Below are 18879 nucleotides of genomic sequence, written 5' to 3'. Positions count from 1 at the left end.
GCTATATAAATACATTTGATTTGATACTGGAGGCTATTTAGTGCCCACTTTAAAGCCAGGCACTCCTTGATTGTCGAATACCTGGTTTCCCTGGGCAATACCTTGCGACTCAGGTACAGCACGGGAAGATCTTCTCCTGGCTCCCCTTGGGCCAGTACAGCTACAATTCCCATAGCTGAAGCATCCACCTGAACGAGAAACCTCTTCTGAAAATCAGGGCTCTGGAGAACAGGGGCTGAGCACAGGTGTTTTTTCAGCATTATGAAAGCTTCCTCACACTCCTCAGTCCTCTTCAGATGGTTGCTGGCCACCTTAGAAGTAAGAGGGACTGCGATGGTCAAGAACTGCGAAATGAATCTCCGGTACCACCCTGCCAGACCTAGGAAGGACTTCACCTGTGTCTTGGTTCTGGGTTGAGGGCTGATCCTCATGGACTCCACTTTGTCCACCTGAGGCCGAACTTCACCATTAGCCAGCTGGTAACCCAGGTATTTTGTCTCCTGTTTCACCCACTCACACTTCAGGAGGTTAAGCGGAGGCCCGCATCATGGATCTTCCCCAGGACTCTGCTAAGACGCTGTATGTGCTCCTCCCAGGAGTGGCTGTAGATCACCACGTCATCCAAGTAGGCATCACAGCAATTGTCACAGTCCTGGAGAACTTTGTCCATCAGTCTCTGGCAAGTCACAGTGGCCCCATGAAGGCCAAATGGCATAACCTTGAACTGGAACAGGCCCATCGGTGTCCGGAAGGCAGTGTAGGCCTTGGACTGTTCATCCAGGGGCACCTACCAGTACCTGAGGCAGAGATTCAATGCCGTGATGTATTCTCTAGGCATCAAACTGGGAGATGGCATTCACCTTACGGAAGTCCATGCATAGTGTATGCTCATGCATACGCACAAAGAGCCATCCATCTTTAGGACAATGACAATGGGGCTGCTCCATTCACTTGAAGATAGCTCGACAACATCCATCTCTATCATGATGTGGACCTCATCCTTGAGGACTACCACCAGCCTCTCAGGCACACGGTAAGGATGCTGGCAGACAGTGCTCTGGTCAGGCTTCAAACGGATGATGTGTTCCAGGACATTGGGTCTTCCTGGCCTCTGACTGAAGAGTGCCGGATACTCTTCAAACAGCTGTTTCAGCTCATCTTTCTTGCCTTCTGCCAGTATGACCTCTGCTCGTCCTTTCCATGCCTCCGTGACCCCCTCCGACTGGTCCTCTTCTTCTACTCTGCGGACCAGAAAGGACTTCCCCTTGGAGAGTTCCTCTCTCCTCACAGGCTTTGAGGAGGTTCACGTGGTAGGTTTGCTTCTCCTTACCATTGTCCAAGTGCAGCACCTCGTAGGTCACCGGGCCCATCTTCCTCCCAGTTGGGTATGGCCCTTGCCACTAAGCCAGGAGCTTGCTAGTAGACGAGGGAAGGAGGAGCAGAACTTTCTGTCCTGGCTCCAACTCTGTGGCGATCATGCTGGTCATACCCTCTCTACTGGGCCTGCAGAAGGTTTACCCTAGCTTCCTCTCGGTACTGCTATAACAGTAACCTGAGAGCTTGGATTTACGTAAGGGACACATTGACTCACCCGATGACGTCGATGCAGCTCTGAAGCGTTGACGGTAGGTCTACAGGGAGATGTCGAACTTCACCAGCAGCGCTTCCTTCAAGTCCTTGTAGACGTTGGACAACGCCTCATCCATTGCTATGTACGCCTCTAAGGCCTTGCCCTTGAGCAATGGGACAAGCCTGTAGGCCCACTCTACCTCCGGCCACCACCACGGGGCGGCAGGGTAGCCTAGTGGTTAGAGCGTTGGACTAGTAACCGGAAGGTTGTGAGTTCAAACCCCCGAGCTGACAAGGTACAAATCTGTCGTTCTTCCCCTGGACAGGCAGGTAACCCACAGTTCCTAGGCCATCATTGAAAATAAGAATTTATTCTTAACTGACTTACCTGGTTAAATAAAGGTAAAATAAAAAAAATATAATAAAAACCACGTCTTGGCCATTTGCTAAAACCTCAGCAGGTAGTTTTCAATGTCCTCCCTCTTCTGGTAGGAAGGCATCTTCGGCTCCTTACTCAGGAATGTTGGAGGGTGGATGTCAGCACTGCTGGACTGGTCTCCTGGTGCTGGGGCTGGCCTCATCACTGCTTGAGGATCCTGCTCTGGAGTTGACATGCCTGCTGCGTTGAGCCTTCGTTGTCCTGGTGTTGGCAGACCCAATCTTGGGCTCTAACTGACAAGTTCTGCTAGGTGAGGAGCTGATGAAGAGCTGTTGAGGAGCTGTGAGGATAGATTGGCGTAGGCCTCAGAACTCCTGCTTGAAGTCTTTGTCCCTCCTCTCAAGGCACGTGAGAAGTTGCTGTTTTCAAAGTAGCAAAAAAATAAAACAGCAGTTACAATTCCCTAAAATGCTTGTTTTAATGTTCATTGGAGTGTCAGCTATGGCCTTGTATTAGTTATATTCAAGAATAAAGCCAATCATTCATTTTTTTATTGTGATTCATATGAATGTACCCTAGTCAAATTTAATTCAGTATAGCTGTGTTTTTAAAAAAATCACAAGGTTATATATCCATGCTTAGAATGGCAGAAATATAACTACCCAGAAAAAAATACAATTTTAATTTGAGAACCACATATTTGATGTGTCACGGGTCCAACTACATTTGTTGAAGGTTTTTTACAAAAACTTCCTGCCTTACTGTAACGGCCGTTGGTGGAAGAAGGTGAGGACCAAGGTGCAGCGTGGTACGTGTTCTTCATTATTTAATAGAACAGAACACTGACTGACAAAACAACAAAGCGAACAACCGAAAGAGTTCTGTCTGGTGCACAGAAAGCAACTACCCACAAACACAGGTGGGAACAGGCTACCTAAGTATGCTTCTCAATCAGAGACAACGATTGACAGCTGCCTCTGATTGGGAACCATACCAGGCCAAACGCATAGAAATACAACACACAGAACAAAACATAGAATGCTCACGCCCTGACCAAACCAAAAGGTGCGGCGGCAAAACCTGAACATATAGGGGAGGGTCTGGGTGGGCCTTTCACTGCAGTGGCGGCTCTACTCTTGGCCCACTTAGGTGGCGCCTCTGGGGGGGGGCGACCCTGGGGACCCTTACAGCAGACCCCGAACAGGCGGGAGACTCTGGCGGCGCCGGAGTGAAGGGCGGCTCTGGCGGCTCCGGACAGACTGCTGGCTCTGGCGGCTCCGGACAGGAGGGCGGCTCTGGTGGATCCGGACTGGAGGGAGACTTGGTTCTGGGAGCAGGCACAGGACTCACCAGGCTGGGGAGACCTACAGGCGGCCTCTTCGATGGACAAGGCACCGGGTGCACTGGGCCGTGGAGGCGCACTGTCGGTCTCAAGCAACAAGCCTGCACAACCTATCCTGGCTGGACACCCCCTGTAGCCCGGCAAGTGCAGAGAGTTGGAACAGGCTGCACTGGGCTGTACTGGCGAGCCTGGGACACCGTGCGTAAGGCTGGTGCCGTATAACCCGGGCCGAGGAGACACACTGGAGACCAGATGCGCTGAGCCAGCTTCATCCCTCTTAGCTCGATGCCCACTCTAGCCCGGCCAATTCGAGGAGCTGCGATGTAGCGCACCGGGCTATGTGTGCGCACTGGGGACACCGTGCGCTTCACCGCATAACACAGTGCCTGCCCGGTCACTCTCTCGCCATGGTAAGCACGGGGAGTTGGCTCAGGTCTCCTACCTGACTTCGCCAAACTCCCCGTGCCCCCAAAACAATCTGTGACTGCCTCTCGAAGACTAGCCAGTGAAATTGTGGTATAACATGAAACTTTTGTTGTGCTGAAGGACAAAAGCGTTATACTGAAGGACGGATTTCATACATAAATATATTTAACAGGCAGTTTCTTGGCCACCTATATAAATGAATGACCTTGACCTAAAGTTTATCCTTACTTTTCATATTTAATATAGCTGGGTAAGAGTTGAGTGAATTTAATATAATGTTTATCTTTTTATGTTAAATGAATGGCCTTCGGACACCAAATTTACACGTCTCATCTTTGACTCATATGCAGTACCAGTCAAAAGTTTGGACACACCTACTCATTCTTTATTTTGACTATTTTCTACATTGTAGAAGACATCAAAACTATGAAATAACACATATGGAATCATGTCGTATCCAAAAAAGTGTTAAACAAATCAAAATACTTTTTATATTTGAGATTCTTCAAAGTAGCCACCCTTTGCCTTGATGATAGCTTTGCACACTCTTGGCATTCTCTCAAACAGCTTTACCTGGAATGGTTTTCCAACAGTCTTGAAGGAGTTCCCACATATGCTGAGCACTTGTTGGCTGCTTTTCCTTCACTCTGCCTGGGGTATACCGAGTGGTGCAACGGTCTAATGCACTGCATCTCAGTGCTAGAGGTGTCACTACAGACACCCTGGTTTGAATCCAGGCTGTATCACAATCGGCTATGATTTGGAGTCCCATAGGGTGGTGCACAATTGGCCCAGTGTCATCCGGGTTTGGCAGGTGTAGGCTGTCATTGTAAATAAGAATTTGTTCTTAACTGACTTGCCTAGCTAAATAAAAATGTAATTGTTTGTTTGAATTCAAGACCAGATTGTTCTCAGTTTGTCAGTCAGAGTAGCCACTAATTTCAGTCATTTGTGTGGTATTAAATACTTTGTGTGGTATCAAATACTTATTTTTTCCAGACCCGGCTAAAGAATGTTCCCCATGTGTGGAAATCCTAAAACGCCTCTGCTCAACTGTAGTTTATTCCACATGGCAAACGTTATTATGGCAAACGTTATGGGGGGGAGGTTATAAAACAACCAAAGCCTCGGGGCCCATGATTTCTTAATCCGGCCCTGCAGGGGATGTAAAGCCATAACACATGAGTTTTTCCAGCAGCAGATTATGATGGATAAAGTCAAAAGCTTCACTGAAGACTAACAAAAAAACTCCAGGGTTTCTCAGTACATTTCATATCTGCAGAATTTACATGTGTGTAACCCAAAATTCGGATATTAAATACTTCTGAAAATGTCATTTGTGTGCTCTTTAAATTGCATCCTTTCCAGCCTGTGAAGAACCTACAAAAAAAAACAAATTAAAAGAAGCCACATAATTAAATCAGACACGGTACTAACACCACCAACAAATACTCATAACCGGTGGGCTGTGTGTGCATGTGCTGGTGTGTGTGGTAAAACGTAGGGCAAAAACAAACAAATGGCCAGGCCTTACTTAATTGGAAGCTCAGTTTACAGCCGGATCTGGGTACCTTTATACTTGATTAAACTGCAGAATTTCACTAACTGCTCTCCAAAGACAACAGCCTCTGGAAACATTTACAAGAGAGAGGTAGGGACACCCCCTTCCTCTCCTCGAAGAGAAAATGTACATTTCTTTAGTATTCACTATGCTAAATCTTAATCAGCAACAGAAAAGTTTTAATGACAGACAAAACATCATTACATTTACATTTAAGTCATTTAGCAGATGCTCTTATCCAGAGTGACTTACAAATTGGTGCATTCACCTTATGACATCCAGTAGAACAGTCACTTTACAATAGTGCATCTAAATCTTAAAGGGGGGGGGTTGAGAAGGATTACTTATCCTATCCTAGGTATTCCTTAAAGAGGTGGGGTTTCAGGTGTCTCCGGAAGGTGGTGATTGACTCCGCTGTCCTGGCGTCGTGAGGGAGTTTGTTCCACCATTGGGGGGCCATCATAACTTCTGTTCACCGGGAGTCCACTGTCCTCTCTCAGACAGTAGCGTCCCACCTGGCCAACATCCTGTGAAATTGCAGAGTGCGAAATTCAAACTACAGAATTATAAATATTTAACTTGCATAAAATCACAAGTGTAATACATCATTCATCACTCTCATTCACGCGCTTGGAAACACTACAGCCAAAATGTGAGCCACCTAGAAAAACTACCATTTCTGGCTCATTTTTCCAAAAAACTGCCTAAAACTCTTTCTAAAGACTTGACATCTAGTGGAAGCCCTAGCAACTGCAATCTGGGAGGACTTCACATTATAATAAAAGTGACAGCCATTAAATAGTGGTAGGCTGAATTTTTGTTTGGGGGGGGATTGTCCTCAGGGTTTCGCCTGCCATATCAGTTCTGTTATACTCATAGACATTACTTTAACAGTTTTAGAAACTTTAGATTGGGGATCAAATTTTTGGGGGAGCTGCCTCTTGGGCTTCTGTTGTTGACCTAACTCCTCGTATCATCGCCATTCCGTTCCGCTCTCACTGCCTCCATCTGCTCCCTTGGACGGCGATACTCTCCAGCCCGCGTCCAGGGTCCTTCTCCATTCAGGATCTCCTCCCATGTCCACTCCTCCTGGCCACGCTGCTTGGTCCGTTTTTGGTGGGATCTTCTGTAACGGCTGTCGTTGGTGGTAGGAAGAGTAGATCAAAGCAAACAAAATAACAAAAGTGAAAACGCACAATTCTGTCAGGCTAAGACACAAAACAGAAAACAAGATCCCACAACCTAAAGGTGGGAAAAAGGGCTGCCTAAGTATGATCCCCAATCAGAGACAACGATAGACAGCTGCCTCTGATTGGGAACCACACTCAGCCAAAAACAAAGAAACAGAAAACATAGAATTTCCCACCGAGTCACACCCTGACCTAAGAAAACATAGAGAATAATAAGGATCTCTGTAATGAATGAGGCGAAACTTATCAGAGGACCAATACACGGCGTGGTAAGTGTCCATGGTTCTTTTTAATACGTTAAGGCACACATGAACAACTGACTACAAAAAACAAGAAATGTGAAAACTCAAAACAGTCCTATCTGGTGCAATCACAGAGACAGGAACAATCACCCACAAACACACAGTGAAACCCAGGCTACCTAAGTATGATTCTCAATCAGAGACATCTAATGACACCTGCCTCTGATTGAGAACCATACTAGGCCGAAACATAGAAATACCCAAATCATAGAAAAACAAACAGACTGCCCACCCAACTCACGCCCTGACCATACTAACTAAATACAAAACACAGGAAATAAAGGTCAGGGCGTGACAAAAACGGTATATTCAGCTTTTTATTTTAATTTTATGTCATTGTGCCAACTCACAATAGCATCTATGAATTCTTTATTAGATTGGATTTTATTTAGCCTAATTTTTTCCCATATTCTAGCCGAATTGGTAAAATGCTTGTGCGTTTCTTTTAGCACATCAATGACTTTGCTATAGTTTTCCTCTTCTGTTCCCCCTTTTACGGGAGTGTCAGAAACCATGTCATTTCAATGTTGGTTATGTCTAGGGTGTTCAGATTTCCTCACTCACAGCTCTAATACACACCCTCTAACATTTTTCAAGGTAGTGATACCCTCTTCCCCGTAGAGCAGTTTGGTATGTGTGCCTTTTAATTGGTTATTGCACTGGATACTTTGTATTAGAACCAATAATAAAGCATCTGCCACTACTGGAGAATACAGGAGACCTAATGTCTTATACCAGTGTCATGCTTCAAATATAATTTTTGTTAACAACACACATTGCTAAAATTATTCACAGTTGTCTTCCTATTTCCACATAATTTGTCACATAATCTGTCACGGTTCCCCGGCCCAATTGAGCATAAACCAACCTCTCTCCTTATTGCTACTGTTAATATACTCAAATCATGGTCAAACAACGTTCAAATATCTTTTTGCTTTTCTAACCATAGATGATGTACTCCTCCATAACTTTATCACTATCCACATTCCCACTCACTGACATGTTTCATCTTTAAGAACAGATATTCTCAGAAATCTCCTATTCTCCACCGTATGCACTTCCTTCCTTTATCCTTCTACATGGACTACTTCTCTACAAAATGTTGTACTAGTACACAAGCATGATCATTTATCCATACACACACTCTATGGCCTCACAGCCACTGAGGCTGAGACTTTCGTCCCACTTACGGATCTCGCAGAGGAATACCCCCACTTCGGACCTATCCTATCTATAAATCGTGGTGAATCCTGCTGATAACGCCAACTGTTAAGTTCTGAACAAACAGAGTGAAAACTCACGGGAAACTAGTAAAAGATCAAACCAAGTTTATTCACCCACTGGGTCAAACAGCTACAGAGACAAATACCAGCACTTATACCAGCACTTATACCCTCCTACTAGGCGGAGTCAACTGATTGTACATCTAAACAGCCAATAGATCTCTGTTGCTCGGCCTGATCTTAAGTTCAGGGATAATATTTTTGGGACAAATTTCAAATGTAGAAACTGTCAGCTTACAGAGGAAAATATGTCTGAACTGAACGTCCAGAGTAAACAAAATTGAGACATTGCAGAATATCCTGGATAGGGCTCACTCTAAGACCTTTTCCACTTCTCAGCCTGGTCATCGTGCCACTGCCTTGCCACCGTGTTACCACTCTCTGACTGACTGGCCAGAGCTGCCCTGCAGAGACTCCTCCCTAGTGAATTCATCTCTCCCCTCCCATCTCACCTGCGACTGGAACAAGCTGCAACAAACACTCAAACTGGACAATTTTATCTCAATCTCTTCATTCAAAGACTCAATCATGGACACTCTTACTGACAGTTGTGGCTGCTTTGCATAATTTATTGTTCTTGCTCTTTGTTCTGTTGTCTGTGCCAAATAATGTTTGTACCATGTTTTGTACTGCTACCATGTTGTGCTGCTGCCATGTTGTGTTGCTGTCATGCTATGTTGTTGTCTTAGGTCTCTCTTTATGTAGTGTTGTCTCTCTTGTCGTGATGTATGTTTTGTCCTATATTTATTATTAATCCCAGCTCCAGTCCTCACAGGAGGCCTTTTGCCTTTTGGTAGGCCGTCATTTGTAAATAAGAATTTGTTCTTAACTGACTTGACTAGTTAAATAAAAAATAAATAATATGGCTACAGGTTCATCTGCCTCACCTAAAGCCCATTCTTATGGGAAGCTGCTATAGACCACCGAGTGCTAACAGTCAGTGTCTGGATATGTGTGAAATGCTTGATAATGTATGGGATATCGGCAGAGAAATATATTTTCTATGTGATTTAAATATCGACCGGCTTTCATCAAGCTGCCCACTCAAGAAAAAACGTAAACTGTAACCAGTGCCTGCAACCTGGTTCAGGTTATCAGTCAAATAGCACAGGAATGAAATCATCCCAATGTATTCGTCACATATGCCGTTTACCACAGGTGTAGTAGACCTTACAGTGAAGTGCTTACTTACGAGCCCCTAACCAACAATGCAGTTTTAAAAAATACAGATAAGAATAAGAAATAAAAGTGACAAGCAATTTAAGAGCAGCAGTAAAATAACAATTGCAAGACTAAATACAGGGCGGGGGGGGGGTACCGGTACAGAGTCAATGTGTGGGGGCACCGTTTAGTTGAGGTAATATGTACATGTAGGTAGATGCAAATAGTCTGAGTAGCCATTTGACTAGATGTTCAGGAGTCTTATGGCTTGGGGGTAGAAGAAGCTGTTTAGAAGCCTCTTGGACCTAGACTTCGCACTCTGGTACCACTTGCCGTGCGGTAGCAGAGTGAACAGTCTATGACTAGGGTGGCTGGAGTCTTTGGCAATTTTTGGGACCTTCCTTTGGCAATTTTTAGGGCCTTTCTCTGACACCGCCTGGTATAGAGGTCATGGATGGCAGGAAGCTTGGCCCCAGTGATGCACTGGGCCGTTCGCACTACGCTCTGTAGTGCCTTGCGGTCAAAGGCCGAGCAGTTGCCATACCAGGCAGTGATGCAACCAGTCATGACGCTCTCGATGGTGCAGCTGTAGAACCTTTTGAGGATCTGAGGACCCATGACAAATTGTTTCAGTCTCCTGAACAGGAATAGGTTTTGTTGTGCCCTCTTCGCGACTGTATTGGTGTGCTTGGATCATGTTAGTTTGTTGGTGATGTGGACACCAAGGAACTTGAAGCTCTCAACCTGCTCCACTGCAGCCCAATCGATGAGAATGGGGGTGTGCATGGTTATCTTTTTTTCTGTAGTCCACAATCATCTCCTTTGTCTTGATCACATTGAGGGAGAGGTTGTTGTCCTGGCACCACATGGCCAGGTCTCTGACCTCCTAGGCTGTCTCGTCGTTGTCTGTGATCAGGCCTACCATTGTTGTGTCGTTGGCAAACTTATTGATGGCGTTGGAGTCGTGCCTGGCCATGCAGTCAGGAGTGAACAGGGAGTACAGGAGGGGACTGAGCACGCACCCCTGAAGGGCCCCTGTGTTGAGGATCAGGGCGGCGGATGTGTTTTTACCTACCCTTACCACCTGGGGGCAGCCCGTCAGGAATTCCAGGATCCAGTTGCAGAGGGAGGTGTTTAGTCCCAGGGTCCTTTAGCTCATTGATAAGCTTTGAGGGCACAATGGTATTGAACACTGAGCTGTAGTCAATGAATTGAATTCTCACATAAGTGTTCCTTTTGTCCAGGTGGGAAAGGGCAGTGTGGAGTGCAATATAGAGATTGCATCATCTTTGGTTCTGTTGGGGCGGTATGCAAATTGGAATGCGTCTAGGACTTCTGGGATAATTGTGTTGATGTGAGCCATGACTAGCCTTTCAAAGCACTTCATGGCTGCATATGTGAGTGCTATGGGTTGGTAGTCATTTAGGCAGGTTACTAATGTTAATGTTAATGTTCTTGGGCACAGGCACTATGGTGGTCTGCTTAAAACATGTTGGTATTACAGACTCGGACAGGGAGAGTTTGAAAATGTCACTGAAAACCCTTGCCAGTTGATCAGCGCATGCTCGCAGTACACGTCCTGGTAATCCGTCTGGCCCTGTGGCCTTGTGAATGTTGACCTGTTTAAAGGTCTTACTCACATTGGCTGTGGAGAGCGTGATCACACAGTCTTCCGGAACAGCTGGTGCTCTCATGCATGTTTCAGTGTTATTTGCCTCGAAGCGAGCATAGAAGTAGTTTAGCTCGTCTGGTAGTCTCGTGTCACTGGGCAGCTTTCAGCTGTGTTTCCCTTTGTAGCCTGTAATGGTTTGCAAGCCCTGCCACATCTGATGAGCCGGTGTAGTACGATTCAATCTTAGTCCTGTATTGACGCTTTGCCTGTTTGATGGTTCGTCGGAGGGCATAACAGGATTTATTATAAGCTTCCGGGTTAGAGTCCCACTCCTTGAACGCAGCAGCTCTAGATTTTAGGTCAATGCGGATGTTGCCTGTAATCCATGGCTTCTGGTTGGGGTATATACGTATGGTCACTGTGGGGACAGTATCCAAATCCATAGGATGTAGTGATCACAATATAGTAGCCATATCTAGGAGAACCAAAGTGCCAAAGCCTGGGCTTAATATAGTGTATAAAAGGTCATACAATAAGTTTTCTAGTGATTCTTATGTTGATGATGTAAAGAATATTTGCTTGTATGTGGTGTGTAATGAGGAGCAACCAGACGCTACAATTGACACATTTATGAAATAGCTTATTCCAGTTGGTAATAAGCATGCACCCATTAAGAAAATGACTGTGAAAACTGTTAAATCCTCTTGGATTGATGAGGAATTGAACAATTGTATGGTTAAGAGGGATGAGGCAAAAGGTATGGCAAATAAGTCTGGCAGCCCAATCGTTTGGCAAACGTATTACAAATTAAGAAATCATGTGACTGAACTTAATACAAATAAACTATACTATGAAATGGAAATTAATGATAGTAAAAAGCGTTGGAGCATTTTAGATGACATTTTGGGAAAAAGGTAAACTTGGCTCTATCATTAATTGAATCAGATGGCTCATTCATCACAAAACCCACTGAAATTGCCAACTGTAACGTCTGCTTCCAACTCACACTCTCAAAACACCTTGATCCCCTGAACGCAGCTCACTCTCCAGATCCCAATCACCTGAATTCTAATCACCTGTTCACACATCTGTATGTGATTATCACACACTATTTAGTGCAGTTCTTTGCACCCCATCACTGTAAGGTATTGTTTGTTTCATCTTTCAGAGTGCTGGGTTTCCTCGTGAGTTACGCCTCCCATGTATGATAGTTTTTGCCTGATCTCCCAGACTACATTACTGGCTTTTTCCCAGCCTGTACTGTTGCCCTTTTGGACCCCCTGTGTATGACCTTCTGCCTGCCCCTGGACCCAGCTACCTGCCTCCTCCTGTGTATGACCTTCAGCCTGCCCCTGGACCCAGCTACCTGCCTCCTCCTGTGGTCCTTCGCAATAAACACCTGCTGTGCCCTGCGCTTGAAACCATCTCTCTGTCTCCCTTCGTGTTCATTACACCAACTACTTTAATTAGTTTTTCATTGGCAAGATTATCAAACTTAGGAATGACATCCCAGCAACAAATGCTGACACTACATATCCAAGTATATCTGACCAAATTATGAAAGATAAGTGTTGTGCTTTTGAATTCAGTGTGTTGAAGAGGTGAAATAATTGTCTATCAACAATAAGCCACTGGGGGTCTTGATGTAAAATTACTGACGATAATAGCGGACAATTTTGCCACAAGTATACTAGAAAGTGTGTTCCCTCAGGCCTAGAGGAAATAAAAAGTCATTCCGCTACCCAATAGTAAAGCCCCATTTACTGACTCAAATAGCCTGTTACCAACCCTTTAGTAAACTTCTGGAAAAAATTGTGACTAAACTGCTTGTAGTAACCCTGGATTGTAAACTGTCATGGTCAAAACATATTGATACAAAAGTAGCTAAGATGGGGAGAAGTCTGTCCATAAAAAAAAGAGCTTCTCTGCCTTCTTAACAACACTGTCAACAAGGCAGGTCCTACAGGCCCCAGTTTTGTAGTACCTAGACTTCTGTAATGTGGTCAGGTGCCACAAAGAGGAACTTAGGAAAATTGCAGTTGGCTCAGAACAGGGCAGCACGGCTGGCCCTTAAAAGTACACTGAGAGCTAGCATTAATGATATGCATGTCAATCTCTCATGGCTCAAAGTGTAAGAGAGATTGACGTCATCACTACCTGTTTTTGTAAGAAGTGTTGACAAGCTGAATGTACCGAGCAGTCTCTTTAAACGACTAGCACACAGCTTGAACACCTATGCATACCCCACAAGACATGCCACCAGAGGTCTCTTCACAATCCCCATGTCCAGAGCAGACTATGGGAGGCACACAGTACTACATAGAGCCATGACTACATGGAACTCTTTTCCACATCAGGTAACTGATGCAAGCAGTGAAATCAAATTGTTCTAAAAACAGGTAAAAATGCACCTTATGGAACAGCGGGGACTGTGAAGAGACACAAACAAAAGGTACAGACACACGCATCATTGTAATATTGTTGTATGGTGGTATTATACATTTTGCATTGTAAATATGTAGTGTACTGTTTTATATGTACTGTAAGTGCTTTAATGTGTTTGGACCCCAGGAAGAGTAGCTACTGCGTTGGGGATCCCTAAGAAATTATAAGTTCTTATCCACCCTCCATTGACCCCAACATATACATTCCTTATACTTTATTTTACCTTTATTTAACTAGGCAAGTCAGTTAAGTACAAAATCTTATTTTCAATGACGGCCTAGGAACAGTGAGTTAACTGCCTTGTCCAGAAGACAGATTTTTATCTTGTCAGCTCAGGGATTTGATCTTCCTTTCGGTTACTAGTCCAACGCTCTAACCAGTAGGCTACCTGCCACCAATGTAATCATTAACTTCTAGTATAGTAAGTATATTTCCAGCTAGAATCCAACATCATGAATCAGCAATTTTTTTATGGATATATACAAAGACATTTTAGAAGAAATGCAGCTAGTTTGCAGTCTTTCGAGCTTCAGTTTGAAGTGATTTTGTTAGCTGTGTTGTTGGCTAGCTCCTCTGAACAACAGTGATGAAAGAGCACATTGTCTATGTCAGGGGCCTGTTGCACAAAAGTAGAATTAAGACATCCGGGATAAATGACTCAGCTGAGCTCAATGAAGCCAAAACATGTGCGTCCAGGCTTAATTGGTTGCACAAAGACCAAGCCAGGATGAGCAGACACGGATTCATTAAGCCAGGTGAAACCAATCCTGGATAGGTGCGCGCTCACGGCTCACTCGAATAGACCCCGCCACAGATCACAGATTAACTGATTTACCATGGCAACTAGAGCCGCGTACTTTTCCCCGTCGGAAGCACAAATCCTCATGGAGGCATACGAGGAGGTAAAAGATATAATTAAGAAGAAAGGCAACACCGCCACAATGATAAAGCAAAGAGAAAAAGCGTGGCAAAGTATTGCAGACCGCCTGAATGCGTAAGTAGTGCACAATTACACACTCACCGCTCCGCTGAAACATCACAATTACAATTCAAATATTTAATTCACATCTCCAAAAACGCAGTTGTACTGTAATTATGAAACGGTTTAATTTTTAATTGAAATGCACTGCAAATATGAGTGAAATTGTGTAAAGTAAGTCCATCACACTGTATAAAGCTATGATAAACTATTATTAAAGCCTTACATTATTATTTAACGTTACTACGCTCAGTACGGTTTAATCTTAGCCGTTGTACTCTGCTTCTTATGTTGTCCACCGTTTTTTTTGTGTTTCTCCTGCTTTCATTAATGTAAAGCTGCTTTGACAGAATGAAACAATTGTGAAAAGTGCTATATAAATCAAATTTAATTGAATAAATAGATGAGCTATAATAATAATCACTTTAATTTATATAGCGCCTTTCAAAGGACCCAAGGTCGGTTGCTCACTGCACTGCAGAAATGTCTTTCTTACTTAGTATTTTTGTCTTGTTTTCAGTAAAAAAAAAATATCTAAAAAACATCTTGAATATTTTCTTGAGCAAAATTACCTAGGAAAATAAGCAAAAAAATCTGCCAGTGAAACGAGAACTTTTCTAAAATTAAGTGTTTATGGAAAAAGTAAACTTATTTCAAGAGAATTTTTATTATATTGACAGATTTTTTATTTGCTTGTTTTAAGCACACATTTACTTAAAGTTTATATTTTTTGTCTAAACTATACTTATTTTGCTAGGTCATTTAGCAAATCAAGAAAATACATCTTTATTTACGTTTTTTTTTGTGATATTTTTACTGAAAACAAGACAAAAATACCAAGTATTTTTTTGCAGTGTGACTCCATTAAATGTGTGTGTGTGTGTGTAGATTAAACATGAACGGGCCAAAACGGACATGGCAGCAGGTCAAAATCAAATACAAGAACATTCTGCAGAATGGTATGGTCCCTGACTAATATTTAACAAAGCACAAGCATATATTGTACCCAGAAGGTGCCTGCTCACACATTGTCTGTACTGTTTTAGCAGTGAAAAAGAATACCCACAGACAAGGCACGGGTGGTGGGTCACCAAAGGCTGACCTTACCCCAGCAGAGGACATGGCCTTGGAGCTAAATAAAGGCAGGCCCGTCTTAGAGGGGATCCCTGGGGGGAAAGAGACGAGCATAGGTTCCTCCCAAGATGCCACCCGCTTCATTCAAGGTATGTCCTTCCATCTCTACATGGGATACAACCACATTCATATTGAATCAATTTGGACTGTCTGACTTTGGTTTACCTATTGCCTTGCAGTGTCTGGTAGCACTGTGTTCCTGTTAGAGCCACCAGCACAAGCACCAGACGATGCTGATCCAGTGAGTACTCCATCAAAGGCATACTGTAGGCCTGGCATGTCTTGTCTACTAGCTTCAATATGAATCCGATTAAATGTGATAGGGTGAAGGCCCCAGTGCAGCAGCAACAGCACATGATGGAGACGATGATGAGGAGGAGGAGACCATCTCTCTGGATTCCAGAAGGCATGAGGTATCATGGTAAGACTGTGAAAGTACTATTTACTCTACAATGGTGAGGAGTCCTCATCAAAATCAAAAAATCTAATTTCTTTTACAGGACCCAGATGCAATACAGTGGGAAAACCAGCCTGGCCACATAGTGCGTATTAATAAAAGGACACCACATCCTGCCAAATTCCAGCTGCGCTAATTGTATTGTGTTCACAGAGCTCACAAGCTATCAGAAAGTTGTATGGCAACCACCTCCGGCGCCAAATAGAAATGGCAGACATAGACATTCAGTACAAGAAGAAAAAGATGGAAAATCTTGCACTGGAGTCCGAAATAAAAAAGAGGACAATTAGGAAACTGGACCTTGAAATAAAAAAAGAGAGAGAGGGAGGTGAGATATGCCTTCAATGTACACTGTATGCTAACTGTAACACAAATGTATTAATCATTATTTGTATTTCCTCCCCCAGCTCCAAGAAGATGACACAGCTCAAAATAAAAATTAGGTATATTCTCGTAAAGTCAAGTGAGCCATGACATATGAGCTCTTATTGTGAGCACACAGGACGGTGGCATCTTTCTAAGGTTTTTTTTATTTTCCCAGCAATCAGTACAACCAAGTCATCGTTATAAGGCATCGCCCTCTTTTGCCCACCCCCCCAGCACCAGGTGTGGCCACTAGCCTATATGAAGGCCCAAAATTGTGTGTTCCTTTCTGCTCTGACAATGGCATGCCCATTCGTGCGAGATATGGTGGATGAAGAAGCACTTGTGCTGAGGAGAGCCTTCAGGCGAGAAAGGGTCTTCAGGGACCGGTTGGACCCACTGGCCTTCCCTGACGACCATCTATATGAAAGATACAGGTTTTCTGCAGATGGCATCAGGTATCTATGCAGACTACTGGGTCCCAGGATTAAGCACCGCACTGCACGGAGCCATGCACTGAGTGTGGAGCAAATGGTTTGTCTGGCCTTGCGCTTTTTTGCTAGTGGAGCCTTCCTGTACTCAGTGGGGGATGCAGAACAGCTGAACAAGGCCACAATTTGCCGCACAATAAGGAGTGTGTGTCTGGCTATCAAAGCATTAGCAGATGTCTTCATCTCCTTCCCTGGCCACAGAAGACTCTGTGACATCAAAGAGGAGTTCTATAGGATTGCAGGTAAGAGGATCTACAAATTACAGGACAACTGTTAACACATAGTAGGATACTCATTACTTTGTGTGACAGGTTTCCCCAATGTCATCGGTGCAGTGGACTGCACACACATAAGGATAAAAGCCCCCTCGGGTGCCCATGAGGCCGATTTTGTGAATAGGAAATCCTTTCACAGCATTAATGTTCAGGTGAACATAACTTTTTGATATTGTCCATTGACGAACACTCTGCATTGCCAGTGATGTGCATTGATTGGTGTAATATTCCTCATCTTATGATTTCAGATGGTCTTCAATGCTGACTGTGTGATCAGCAATGTTGTGGCAAAATGGCCTGGCTCAGTCCATGACTCCAGAATCTTTCGGGCCTCTGAAATCTATCAGTGCCTATCACAAGGTAAGCCACACAACCCCTATTTATAACCATCATGGCTGTGTCAAGAATATCACTGTGTTTATGAGGTAGTAATGATGAGATTTTGTGTTGACAGGTGAATTCTCTGGTGTGTTGCTGGGAGACAGGGGGTATGGCTGCCAGCCTTTTCTCCTGACACCTTTCACAGACCCCCAGGAAGCACAGCAGGCCTACAACCATGCCCATGCCAGGACCTGGGCCAGAGTTAAAATGACCTTTGGCCTCCTGAAGGCACGCTTTCACTGCCTTCACAAATTAAGGGTCAGCCCTGTTAGGGCATGTGATATTACTGTGGCTTGTGCTGTCCTCCACAATGTGGCCTGCCTGAGGAAGGAGAGGGCCCCCAGAGTGCCACCAGCCATGGACTGGGACAATCCGGCAATCTTCCCTGATGACGACAGTGGTCGGCTGCTGAGGGACCAATATGTGTTGAATTATTTTAGTTAGTATGTGTGCTTTCAATTTTGGTTAAATATGTCCTGCGGTGGCAGAGGAATTTGTTTTTTTTTGGGTTCGTTTTTTTACGAATTTGGCCTCTTATGATGTTTGTGCGGTATACTGTGTGTAATACAAGGCTGCAGGGAGGCTACTGCATCCATTCATTTGTCTGTTCAGTTGATGTGTATGGATTAGTCCTGCATTTACACCTTTGAATGTGTATGTATCATTTTGTATAATATGCTTGGATTCTGTGCTTTCCATCTTGTAGAGTCACTGTGACTTCAGTTTCGAAAGGAGCTGATGGTTTACCTGCTTTGTTTTGTCCTTATTCAATAAAGGAACATAATGTTACACATTGTGTTTTTATATTCATATGGAATGTGTATTTGTTTATATGACAGAGTACTAGGGCCACACTGAAGAAAAAGGATAAAGTCATACATTTATGAGGCTGGTTCTTTCTGCAGAAAAGCTACATATTGTTTTTACAGTTTTGATACTTATGACAATGTGATACTTAATATTCTGGCACATCAGCATGTCTTTGTTTATGAAACCATACTGAAGTACAATTTCACGAAATGCCCCGCATCTGTCATTTTAACAACTGACCTCCTTTAAAACAACTGGTTACAATATTATGACTTGTCTTTTTTTCCCCTCTGTGGCCCTAATATCGTATCATTTTATATATAGTCTATGGGAAACTGTAAATTATCTAATGATAGCAACATCTAAAAATATTTTTTTATCCAAAATCATTGAAATTAATGATCACAAACGTTTAAATAATGACAGTGGGTCTAGTTATATGTGATAACAATGTATAGTGAGCAGTGAAATAACTATTGGTTTCCATTTGTGGTGACTGCTGACTGACATTAGGGATGAGATTAAATAGATCCTGGAATTTAGCCTGGTCTGGAGCAGGCTAGCTCCACAGAATAAATCTCCATGGTAATTTATACCATAACATATCCTCCTGCCCCCTATCCATCTTTAGTGCAACCGGATTACAGATCAATTGAGCCAGGATCACCAAGATATCCTGGCTTAATCCCTTATCCTAGTTTTGTGCAACAGGCCCCAGG

At 43.8% G+C, this 18879-nt stretch overlaps 2 protein-coding genes across 4 annotated transcripts; both read left to right on the top strand.

The window, feature by feature from the left end:
• Positions 1 to 13887: 13887 nt before the first annotated feature.
• Positions 13888 to 16064, top strand: LOC123991551. Of its 2 annotated transcripts, XM_046293179.1 has the most exons (6): positions 13888 to 14264; positions 15138 to 15208; positions 15296 to 15472; positions 15563 to 15624; positions 15707 to 15796; positions 15884 to 16060. In XM_046293179.1, the coding sequence occupies exons 1-6, from the start codon at positions 14107 to 14109 to the stop codon at positions 15974 to 15976; spliced, it is 651 nt and encodes a 216-aa protein (XP_046149135.1). In that variant the 5' UTR covers positions 13888 to 14106; the 3' UTR covers positions 15977 to 16060. The 2 variants fall into 2 exon arrangements, with proteins under 2 accessions (XP_046149135.1, XP_046149143.1); XM_046293187.1 differs by lacking the exon at positions 15138 to 15208 and having other exon boundaries at positions 14156 to 14264; positions 15884 to 16064.
• Positions 16065 to 16163: 99 nt separating this feature from the next.
• Positions 16164 to 18160, top strand: LOC123991537 (putative nuclease HARBI1). 2 transcript variants are annotated; one of them, XM_046293160.1, is made up of 4 exons: positions 16164 to 16283; positions 16382 to 16936; positions 17247 to 17329; positions 17424 to 18160. In XM_046293160.1, the coding sequence occupies exons 2-4, from the start codon at positions 16465 to 16467 to the stop codon at positions 17481 to 17483; spliced, it is 615 nt and encodes a 204-aa protein (XP_046149116.1). In that variant the 5' UTR covers positions 16164 to 16283; positions 16382 to 16464; the 3' UTR covers positions 17484 to 18160. The 2 variants fall into 2 exon arrangements, with proteins under 2 accessions (XP_046149116.1, XP_046149124.1); XM_046293168.1 differs by lacking the exons at positions 17247 to 17329; positions 17424 to 18160 and adding an exon at positions 17006 to 17229 and having other exon boundaries at positions 16166 to 16936.
• Positions 18161 to 18879: the final 719 nt, after the last annotated feature.

The sequence above is a fragment of the Oncorhynchus gorbuscha genome, linkage group LG02 (assembly GCF_021184085.1).
Source record: "Oncorhynchus gorbuscha isolate QuinsamMale2020 ecotype Even-year linkage group LG02, OgorEven_v1.0, whole genome shotgun sequence".
In the NCBI taxonomy this organism is placed as follows: Eukaryota; Metazoa; Chordata; class Actinopteri; order Salmoniformes; family Salmonidae; genus Oncorhynchus; species Oncorhynchus gorbuscha.
Note: the sequence above shows the minus strand (reverse complement) of the source record. Positions and strands in the feature narration are given on the sequence as shown.